Below are 12,361 nucleotides of genomic sequence, written 5' to 3' on the forward strand. Positions count from 1 at the left end.
TTTAAGAAGACAAGAGTGGCGGTTGAATTAACTACTCCTTTGTTTTATTCCTTACATGCCTGGGTTAGCCATCCTTCTGAGAATGCTGCATAAATTTCAGAACTAGGTACTAACAATCTATAATTTACAGCGAGAAAATTAAAAAGGATGAGATGGGCAGGACATGTAACACGAATGGGGGAGAGGAAGAATGATTATAGATGAAGAAAGCAGTCTTCTGGGATTTGGCACCGTGTATAAGTGGTGTTAACCGACGTTTCGGAGGAACGTATCGCCTCCATCTTCAGGGTANAGATGTTGGTGGGAAGGCCGGAAGGAAGGAAACAACTGGGAAGACCAAGACGTAGGTAGATGGACAATATTAAAATTGACCTTACCTAGATAGGATGGAATGGTTTGGATTAGAATGATCTGGCTCAGGAGAGAGACAAGTGGAGGGCTCTTGTGAACACGGTAATGAACCTTCAGGTTCCATAAATTGCTGGAAAGTTCTGGAGTAGCTGAACAATTGGAAGCTTCTTAAGAAGGGTTCAGCTCCATGAGTGACAGCGACAGCTGAGAGTAATGCTTCTATCTTTTCACAATTAAACCCACGGATATTTACCGACTAAACGATGTGGTCGCAATTAAGACAGAAAATAAGGTTTTAATACCTTCTTCTTCTTCTTCTTCTTCTTCTTCTTCTTCTTCTTTTTTGGATCTTACTAGGTTACCTACGAACGGCGTGAATCTAATTAGTAGTAGTATTAAGTAGTTTAAAAGACTTAACATTTTTTAGAAAAGAAAAATCAAGTTCCCTGCTTTCAAATAGTTCTGTATGTAATTTTTAACATTTTATTATTGAAATACATTTCATTCCAACAGTTTCGACCGCGTGAAGGGATGAAACGCCTAAAGGTGATAACAAAAACTTTGCACGAAGAAATGTTCTGATGGTGAAACAACTGAAATACCAACACTCGTCACATTGCGAAAATAAAAAACTATATCACACTGAATAAAATGTTCTTTTAATTGCATATGTATTGCCAGTGTTTGAAATTCAAGTGAAATTTCATTTTGTGCGTCAATTTGTACATCTATATATTCTCTTACTTTGAGCAAGTGTATTTAACCGATTAGAAACAACGAATAATATTTATCTTACATTTAAAGAAAAGTCACATTTTTTATAAGTATCAGAATTTATTGTATGAGTCTGAAGTTATATTAATTTCATACGTCTATGGAAAATAAAGGAATATATTTAAATGGTTTGTTTCATTCTGGTCCGTCACACTAACAATATTATTAACAGTTAAACAGTTCCGTCTAGTGCGGCTGGTGAAGATTTTTCTTATTTAATTTCTGCATGCCCTTATATGTTTCGGTCTTTAGAGACCATCATCAGAGGGACATCAATACAGTTGGAAGCTACTATTACAATATATGTTCTGAGCGTTAAAATATACATATAATGTTGATAATAAACGATTGGATATAAAATCTAAAGTTTTTACAACTACAGCGGCTGTCTTAATATTCTTGTTAGAATTTATAAACCAAGTAGGCTCGTGTCCTCTTTACTTCTCTTGATGGTGGCCGAGGTTGTGCCGTCTTGTCGTTCTTGAGAAGAGGGTTTTTGATGTCGTCCTGTGGGTGTTCGTGGCGCGCTGTGTTGTTATTTGTTGTAAAAACAACAGCTGATGTAGTTGTAAAAACTTTAGATTTTATATCCAGTCGTTTATTATCAATATTATATGTATATTTTAACGCTCAGAACATATATTGTAATAGTAGCTTCCAACTGTATTGATGTCCCTCTGATGATGGTCTCTAAAGACCGAAACATGTAAGGGCATGCAGAACTTAAATAAGAAAAATCTTCACCAGCCACACTAGACGGAACTGTTTAACTTTTTATAACATTGAAATGGATTTTAACCAGTTTCATTACAAAGAGAGATACTTCATTTTCTTAACACCAGTGGAACCAAAATATGTTTTCTTAAAGAAGAGGTTAGGCCTACTAAATAAACTGTAATCATTTTAGCAATCAGGTTTATTTAAGAACTACAATGCAGATGCTATTTTAATGATAATCACAGCTGATGATAAGTTTTATTGTAATGAAACAACAATAAACAGTCAATACAAGTTTCGGTGTTGAGTTTCTACACAAGTAGAGGTGAGGGATCTTTGATCATTCCATGTTGCTATATAATACCAGATCATGCTGGAATAGAAATATGCTGCCTTTTTATCTATTTTACAGTACATTCTGTGTATTCATTTTTAACACCTTCTAGACACATTCGCACGACAAAAATAAATCTTAATATACTTTTTAAAATGTATATGTTCTGAAAGTATTTACAGATAATAAATTACCAACATTTTGTTTCACAAACAATAATAGGCATATACAGATTCAATATTTATACACTTATAATAATTAAACAAATGATTGGGGCAATATAATCTTAACTAGTGTTAGTTCAGAAAACACATAAAGCTAAAGTACCTCACCTTAACATACAGTGTCGGTACTCTGGGTAAAATACAATCATATTTCTTACAGAACCAGCTAAAGTACGTATCCTCTTTACAAATATATGTAACGCATGACAGGGACATAGGGCATATATACATTGTGCTTTGATGTTTCAGACTTATACTCACACACTATGTAACATCTGATCGCAAACATTACAATTGAAGGACTCTGATCCTCATAATAACCATCACGTTAGAATTATTGGTACCTGATACGTAATTGTGAAAATATTAATGCAATCTGTGATTAATGGAACACGTCCTTATTGTGTTGTTTTCATCACCTATCACTTCAAAATTCAGTGGAACAATTTGTGAAGGTATAATGCTGTATTATTCAAAGTTAAATCTTAATATATTTTCTGATGCTTTCATATTTTCATAAAATACTTTATTATAACACTATTTTTAGAATTGTGTTATTAATGAGTAATATTTATACTAACAGGTTGCAAATAAAACTATTCCTATGCCGTCACTACTTCTAGCCGAATCTCCTACAATCCCCGAGCTTTAATTTTGTGTGCGCTTTGCTTGATAGAAGGATGGAACAAGTTTTTCATTCTTGTTCTTTTTTAGTGAGTAGGTAGTTACAGCTCATGTGTCTCAATGACGAAACGTGAAAATGCAATGGGGTTTCAAATACTACAGTTAGCCATTCACTTGGACTTTTACATTTGATTCTGTAGAACAAATACATGTTAAGATAACGAAAACGTACAAGGCAAAAACTGTCTAATTTATTTGAGGAACTTGGCGATATTTTGGAAAAGTAACTTATATATTTTTATAATCTAATTGTGTCATTAGTTCACTTCTGTTAATATATTTCTAATAGAAAAATGAATGACTATCATTCTCGCATCTGTAAATGAAGAATTTTGGGGGAAAATTATGAAAGAGAACATTAAAATTCTCAGAAGTCAAATTTTTTTGTAGAAAAAATTATAAATAAAACTTAGAAACTTTTCTTAAGTTTAATCACTTACAGTCACAATTATTCAAGTGTAGTCACTGAAATAATATTTTTTAATATGACTGCTATGAGCCAATAGTGAAATAATCTGCGATTTTTATTTATTATAAAATAAAATTTTAACTATATACAAAACACAATTTACTTAATCATTTTGAATTTCTTTGAAGAAATACAAGTATATTAATTTGTAATTATGTAAATGAAACTGTGAGAACTGTATTGCAGTATCATATAATTACTTGCAATTTAAATAAATTCCAAATTATTAAAGCACAATCTAAAATTATTATTCTGAATTTCTACGAAGTATAATAGTTTTGTGAAAAACTGTAGCTCTAATGGAGATAAAGCTGAAGTTCCTTTAAGATAGAAACAAGATTTGCATTTGTTACCTGCAGAATATTCACAAGAGGCAGGAAGTTTCCGAATTATAAACTCGTCATTAAGTGTTGTATTCACGTAATCAGTAACAACTCGCTTAGATATTACTGATTATCTGTACACAATACATTAATAACATGCCATTGAGAGGTTGCTTAAAGTGGCATGATTTGAAAGTGAACTTTTTATTCTTTGCTTATAGTCATCCATTCGAAGGACACAGTAAATATTGTTTGAGAACACATAACAGGTATAACTTTTGTACATGTGGTATATGGTCAGATATCATTCCAGTTCACTAGAGGAAGACAAGATACTCAACTACCACTGCAGGTACGCTAGTTTCTTATGGGTAGGAACAATTTGAGTGTAGAGGAATATAATTTTAAATTTTTACCAACTTACAATGTAAGACGATGGTGATAGGAACATGAGTGATACAACATATTGTCACATTGTGTGGATTGAATGTCCAACTAACAGACAAAAATATCTCCACCTATGGACACAGGAATCGCTCATCTAAGTTGTAGTATCAATCTGATGAAATTGTTTTATACACATTGTTGAATGAAAATAAAGTTTTAGTGTATTTCATTTTCACAAGTATCTATGTGTTTTAAATATATGTGTGAAGTGATTTTAAGTTCTATTTCATGAAATAAAATTACTCAAAATATTATTTATGATATTAACACAAAATTAACTTTGTTACAACGACGATAAGCGAGATGTATTCAAAAAGCAGATGAGAAATTTCAAATTGTATGACTTAGGGGATCATTTTCTATACCCATGATTTAGAAATCACCAAAGAATAAACTTGTTTCGTTTACGTAGGTTTTAATGTCAGTGTTGATGTGTATGATTGTATAATTTTCTAAATATGTTGTTAATTTAATACGCTACCTAATATGATTCGGGGCACGAGGTAAGGTAGTTGGTTGAGGGGCTACGCTACAAGCCGGAAGGTTGCGGGTTCAAGTTCCGATGTTTTTTTTATTTACTTTTACCAAATATGATTCACTATTTTATTATGGTGCTGAATGTAGCCAAAGAAAAGAAATTATTATATCTCGCGGATCGGAACACTTACCGTTTTGACGGCAATCAGCTTCTTAACGGGACGTCGAAGTTTGAAGTTGAACACATATAAACAAATAACTAACTTCACGATTACAAAAACCCTAAAATATGACCAATGCTGAACCAGATCTATCTGCCTTCCATAATAATACACAGTCGGAATAACACCCATCGTAAAATTATTCTCCCACTTCGTAATTCTTCCACGTGGCTGCCCTCCAAGATATTTTACTATTGGAATTTTGTATGCACTGCTTGTTATACATTTAAACTATTTAAGTTCTTCGTTAGTATCTTCCTCAAGATACGTGCTACTCCCAACACGGCTGTCTTATGCAATTCTGTACTGAGTGTTTAAGAAGAAGGATTCCTTCTAAGTACACATGGGACCGCGCCATAGCTCAAGCGGTTAATCGCTGGCTTCCCACCGCGGCGGCCCTGGTTCGATCCCGGGTCTGATCAAGTGGGATTTGTGGTGGACAAAGTGGCGCTGGGGCAGGTTTTATCCGAGTACTTCGGTTTCCCCTGCCAATCTTCATTCCACCAATTGCTCCTCAATCACCCTCACCTATCATCTGGGGCTGGTACAATAGGCCAGAAGTGGCCGCAGTACAGGGGACTCAGTCCCATCCGACTAGCAATAAAAAAAGTACACATGAAGTGACCTTGATAGACTTCCAGTCTCAGTAATGATCATTGAATGAATTAATGTATAAGGGGTGGGCCTTCTCGGCCCTTGCACCGCACCCTACAGTGATCTATTGTGCTTCTGTCATGATTATTAATATCAACTTCAATTTCGCATTCCACAGGGGGGCACGCAATAGCGTAGTTGGTTGAGACACTATGCTACAAGCCGGAAGGTCGCGGGTTCAAGTCCCGATGATGTCATTGGATTTTTTCAATTCACCTAATCATTCCAGTTGCACTATGGCCCTGGGATCGACTCAGCCTCTAACAGAAATGAGTACCAGTAATATTCTTGGGGGTAAAGAGCGGCCGGCCATCTATGAATCGATTGTCTAGAAAATGTGGGCATCTCAACATCTCACAACCCTATGGGCCTCCACGGGATACCTTTACTTTTTATTATTATTATTATTATTATTACTTTGTTTGTTTGTTTACTTTTCTGCATTAATGCGTTTTTCCTCCAGTGCTTGCCTGTAATTTGTCTTTGACTCTATGTTGTGTTTGTCCATAATGTCCATTACTTGTATCTGCACTGTGCTGTGCCTGTAACTGGCCCTGTAGCCGTTGACTCGGCACATAAATAGTAAAGAACTGAATTATTATTACCGAAACGCCGGAATGTAATCCGTGATGTATAAATTAAATTATTCCTAGATTGTCAACAGAGGATAAGTAAATCACATTGAAATAGTGCGCATCTCTGACGTGTAATATTACTGTTTTGCTGATAAGCACACCCAGACACGAGGTGCACTGCCAGAAAGCCAACGGTATCTACGCATGAACATTTCAGTTTGCTAGCCCAAGAGAATTGGTTGTGTAATACAGGATATCTACATGTAGGACAATAACGAAGTTGCGTCTGCCATTTACATTACCTTCTTTGAAGCAAATGTGAACAGTAATTTATTTCATTTTCACTCTACAGTTTGGATTTCGAAACGTTAGCTTCTTAACAGCCATATTTCCTTCGGATACTTTTAATTCAACAGAGGTTTTTGTGATCTTTTCTACAAAGAAAATTTCAGATGCAGGTAAATACATTTTTATCGCTGCATTTAAATGACGAAAGATTAATGTTTCGCAATAAATTTCGATGAAAACACTAAACACTAATCAGAACCAGGGCTGCGTAATGTAACATCTGCGTTGACAACAAAGCTAGTGCTTTCCCTTTTCGGAAAGAATTTAAAATTTTGGTGTGAGCTTGATATTGATTTGTGAATCTGTATAAGAAAAAGTAGGTTTTGTTAACTGATATTTTAAAATGTTTCCGGAAACTAAATTCTTCAGTCAAATGGATTAAACGCAATGAAATGACTGGCAGTACATTAAATCCTTACTTTTAACCAACGCATAATTCAACCTCAATGAACTCGAAAAATCATTATGTGTTCACTGGTGACTGAGACTTTATTTCCACTCTCAGAAACCCAAAATACAGCCTTCATAAACGCATATTAAAATTCAATGGCATTCAGTGCCATTTTTCGGAAATTACTGCGAAAGAAATTGCAGTAGCTTTATATAACATTATATTCGACAAAAAAATAATTTTAATGCTACTTAATAAGGGAAAGAGGCGAGAACTCTTCATAATATTCAACACGCTGCATCCTTAGCCTCTTCAATTCTATTTACTTTAAAGCGTGGCTTATCATTTCGTCATTACATGTATTTGAACTGCCATACTCTGAGCCAGTAGTCCTAAGTGTGGGTTTTCGAATGTCGAACTGAGCTAAATAAATGATTCCAGTTTAGATGCATCTGAACACAAGATAAATCGAATACTCAAATCAAAAATTTTTTTTATTAACATTATCGGACTCTTCGACTATGGTCAGAACTATGATCTGCGGAATGCTGGACTGAGTCCGGCAGGAGCTGTCATTGGTCTAGAAACACAACTTATATCAATGATAGTTAGTTAGTTATTTAGAGAAGGTGGGTTTCCCCATGCACCGCGACCAGTTTGATCTATTGTGCTTCCCTCTATGATATTCTACCAGTCTCTATACCCTACCGATATTGGTGCTTACCATCAGTCCCGACCAAGCCAGAGAGTTCGGCCTCTACTGGCTTGACGGTATCTATAATGCTTTCCCCATCTATCAGAGGCGTTAGGGACTGCTGTTGGGCCAAACGTCCTTGAATTTGGCTCAGTAACCTCCTTAGGAGATATGAGGTTCTTTTACGTGCCGTAAAGCTACGACACGGGACCCACGGCTTAAAGTCCCTCCCGGAGGACTTGTTCCCTGAATTTTTCCGCCCTTAAAAATTCCACGACCTCCGCCGGGTTTGAACCCGCGTACTACGAGTCATGAGGTGGGAACGTTACCTCTAGACTACGGAGGCCGCTTATACCAATGATATATTTGACAGCTATAGACAATTTGAATGTTCGAAAAATAAGTCAGATCTATACTTCCTCCTTTATGCTGCTGCCTTGATATTTCCTTTATTTACAAAATTCTGTTCTTCAGAATTATGCTGGAAATTCTCCATGTACATTTTGAATACATCGGAAATTCAGTCGTTATTTTTCCCACAGTTTTAACAAATACACAACGCTAATTTGTCGCTTACATTTACGTTTAAAAATTCGAATAATGGTACGATAATCTCGCTGACATCTAAATGCCTGTTCCTCCTACGGCGCTGTGCAATGTCCATGCCAGTTCATCTGCTGCATAAGATACACGTGAGAACGTATGAGCCGATCTGACCAAAAGCATGGCACATTATTTGACGAACAAGTCCTTGAGTGTAGAGCACAGAGATGTGTCGCATGTATCTGAAGAACCCGCTTCGTCCTCTGCGTCTTTGTTTCCAGAGAACCACGACGATGTACCTGCTACTCCAGATCCACTCGCAGTCTTGCCATTATTTTTAGTAGGAGATACCTTGGAACTCTGGGGGGACGTGCCCCCTGGACTGTCGTTCCCACTTCCTCGTCTCGCCAGGAACACTTCAATGGCACTGCCCAGAACTTGAGCATCCACGACTGAACCACTTTTCTCGTCCCAAAGAACTTTGTTATCTGGAGGCGAGGAAGTCTTTGACGACGTCTTCTGTTGCCCCGATTCGGGAGACATCGAAGAGTTTTCTGAACTCTGTGCGACACTTGCATTTGCCTTTTCTTGGAACAGGCTGCCCATTACGGGTGACTGTCCCTTAGGTGGCTCTGATTTCTTCGGCTGATGCCTCTTGACGAACCAGCTGGCAGGACCTGCAATGCTGCATCTCCCAGTGTCCTGCTTCGGCTTTACACCTGCGCCGAGGAGCATAGACACATCGAAGCTGTTGGACCGCAAGTTTCTCAGTCGATTTCTTTTCTCTTCAGCACTCGCGGAGCTGCTGCTTTCGCTTTTCTCTGCTCCTTGTGAGGAATCCTTCCCTTTGGTGGATGATGACACTCTGGATGGACTTTCCTCTCCAGGATCCTTGTTGATCTCTTGTGCCGAGGAAGCGAGAGAAGAAATGATTGATATGAGGTCCGTGTTGGAGCAGATGATGCCCGTGGATGGTGACGGTTTGGGAGGTGTTGCTGAGGATCCTGAGGAAGAAGGAGGAACTTGTTCAGAAGCTCTTCGTTTGGGATGCTGTGCCGGTTGTGTTGGGACAAAGTCCGAGTAGCGACGCGATATCTGAGTAGTTGCACTTGCGTCAGGTCTGGAAGAAGGTCCTGCGGATACTTGGTGATATCTCGTCGCCGAGGCGGATGTTCCCGGAGTACCGTCCAACGGTTGGACCTCGCAGACTCTCTCATGACTAGGCGTCTTCCACATCTTAAGCCGAACCTTTCTAGCTGCCTTGATCTCAGCGATGTCATCCATGATGTCGAGCTGCAGATTGAACTGGCTACCGCTGGTGCTGCCAGAAGTGCTGGGCGGTCGAGGAACGGACGACGTAGAGTCGCGTCGGTTCGCTAGCACCCTTGTCACCTGCATCGAGTTGGCCGGGAACGCCGCGATAGACTCTCGGCGCCCCCGGCCGAACAAGATAGAGGGAGGTGGTGCTCGCGAGATTGTAACTACAGAGTGACGTCTTCCTCCGGGTGCGGGCGCCGGGGCGGACGACAGCGTCGCCAGAAAGGCAGCTTCTCTCATCGACGCTGCCGTTCTGCCCTCGACGCCGTGCTCCGAAAGGCGGCGCACTTGGCTAGCTGTGATGCCCGAGGTGCAGGATGGGGTGGGCAGGGAGCGTTTTCTCATGTCGCGGTAAGGAGACAGCAGCCCCGGGTGCAGCGTCAGCTGCGGAGATGATTCTCTGCTTGGCGTCTCTTCGTCATCCGTCCCGCCGGACTCTTCTACCACGATGAGGGGCTCGGCAGGGGCCTGGGTTGGCAAAGGCGTGTAGGAAGCGCGTCTCATGTCAACCTGTGGGCATAAAGAAGCGCCCTCTGTAGAGTTCCTAAGGTTTCTGGTTGTATCTATCACAGCAGATAATCTGAAACCTTCTACAAGAACAAGTTAATTAGCAAATATGACAACCTAAGAGAAAAGGCGAAAAATTCAAGCAATTTAAACTCTTTTTCCGTGATAGGCACATGCTCTTGATTAAAGGAAAGTATACATGCCACAATCATATTTATGCAACGTAATGATCAATCATATTTCTAACTCTAGAGCGCTTACTGTTTACTTGGACCTATATAAACAAATGGACAATCTCTGGAACAATAATGCCTCGCTTATTGTTAAATTAACAATTATATTATCATACAATGAACATTAAAATAACCCTAAATCGACGCAATTGCTTTAAGCACTGCAAAATGAATCCAACAACTTTCACGTTGAGTTCATGTCAGGAGAACGAATTGTGTCTCGGCGAATATTCGATCGAAGTACCTTTCAGTCTAGAATTCTTTTTCTTGCACGCGACGATCAGTCACGACGCTTGTCGGCTGCAGTAAGTCTTTGAATGCTGACCTGCTAAACATGTTTGGGACAGCGCCTGTATGTAATGACTACATTGCTTCTGGAGCATGCCACGTAAAATACTCAATAGGTGCCCAGTCAAAGGGTCCGAAATTAGCACTTATGAATACAAGTCATGGATTCTTCCACTGAGCTACTAAACAGGTCCATTCTTTTCAATGATAGTAACCCTTTAAAGCCCAGTGGTTTTATACGTACCATCCACTTAAACACATTAAAAATGTACATTCTGTACGTAGTGTGTATTTATGTGTGTCATATAGCACTCAGAGTAAACAGCGAGCTTTTTCCCTGAACAGCATTAACCGTATCTATGTAGCGGAGGCGTAATGTGTTTCCTGCGGGGTACGAACTGAATTTTTGTACATCATATAGGTGAAACTGTCTTTAAAATATATAAAAAAAACTTGCGCCTTGCAAGGCTCTTCAACACTGCTGGCAACTTCACCTTTATGTGATGCACAAACGAGAGTCTGCCGACAGAATCAATGCCATATAATCATTAGTGTACATCTGGCTTTTAAGGTAGTTTACTATTTTCCAGCTTATTTCGTGGTGGCATAAGATAATGGAGGAAGAAATTATAGTATCAGGAGTTAGGTTAGCTTAGTTTCAATATTTACTTTCGATTAGTATATTTAACGTTAGCACTCTGTAGATTATGGATTAATACAGCATCTCATTTATACATAAGAGAGAAGACGGTTTACGATTATGTATGTGTGTTATCTTACTATATGTGTGCTGCTCGTACATGCCATTCCCACTCCGCAGTAATTCTTACGTACATGCGGCAGCTCTGTGTTCTAAACTACCCCATCTAATAGATAAATACGTAACATACTTTAATGTTTTGACGAGGAAATGAGGAGAAAGACGAGACAAAGAACAAAAGAAAATCACGGATAAAAATGTGAAAGAAATTATTTTATTTCCGATGTCATTGGGCTTTTTAGGATACAGAAAACTTCAGAGCTCTAGTACACTATTTAATGACGTTGTTGGGCGCGTGAGTTCTGGATAAGAATGTAAATAAATTTCCCCTCCAGATTCTCCTCCGTTTCAGAGTTACGACATAATGTGAATAAATTTCCCCTCCAGATTCTCCTGCGTTTCAGGGTTACGACATAGTTACGTGATATCGCTGTCGTGTGTGGTGATGATTTGATGGGGGGGGGACTTCATGCTGAGAGATCTTGGAAATAGGCAGTGAAGAACAGTTATCAGACTCGAACAGTATTAGTAGTGACAAAAACTGCAGCAGCAACACAAATTCCTAGCTTTACTAATGCAGAATTTGCACATATGCATTTTGTGTACGATGTACAGAAATCCTTTCGCTGTTTCGAGAGAATATCAGCATGGATCCCCGGATCTGAGATAACTTCACCGACGCGCGTTTGAGATGGCGAATCGCAATGTGAGGGACACAGGCACTCGCATACCGCGTGCACATGTTGGCCGCGGTATGCGAGTGCACAAGTTGGCCGCAGTATGCGAGTGCCTGTGTCCCTCAGATGGCGAATCGCAATGTGAGGGACACAGGCACTCGCATACCGCGTGCGCATGTTGGCCGCGGAAGGCGCAACGTGCGGGATGATGAGGGAATACTGCATATCATACACGTTAACTTTAACCAGCACCAGATTTCTTCTGCAACAGGACTTTATAAGGGTGCAACAGAGCGTACTCTGCTTCAGAATAAATTACATCCATCCCATGTACATCTAGCAAAATGTTTTCA

The 12,361-nt window shown here is 39.1% G+C and overlaps 1 protein-coding gene across 5 annotated transcripts in view; it reads right to left on the reverse strand.

Annotated features, from left to right (window-relative positions):
- Positions 1–7,964: 7,964 nt before the first annotated feature.
- The window catches only part of LOC111868691, a 264,586-nt gene continuing 260,189 nt past the window's right edge, over positions 7,965–12,361 (reverse strand). For all 5 annotated transcript variants that reach the window (XM_033753203.1, XM_023859580.2, XM_023859589.2 and 2 more), the window contains one exon: positions 7,965–10,053. In XM_033753203.1, coding sequence (XP_033609094.1) covers positions 8,416–10,053 — 1,638 coding nt within the window. In that variant the 3' untranslated portion in view covers positions 7,965–8,415. The remainder of the gene's footprint in view (positions 10,054–12,361) is intronic.

This window comes from Cryptotermes secundus, unplaced genomic scaffold, assembly GCF_002891405.2.
Source record: "Cryptotermes secundus unplaced genomic scaffold, Csec_1.0 scaffold280, whole genome shotgun sequence".
Taxonomy (NCBI): Eukaryota; Metazoa; Arthropoda; class Insecta; order Blattodea; family Kalotermitidae; genus Cryptotermes; species Cryptotermes secundus.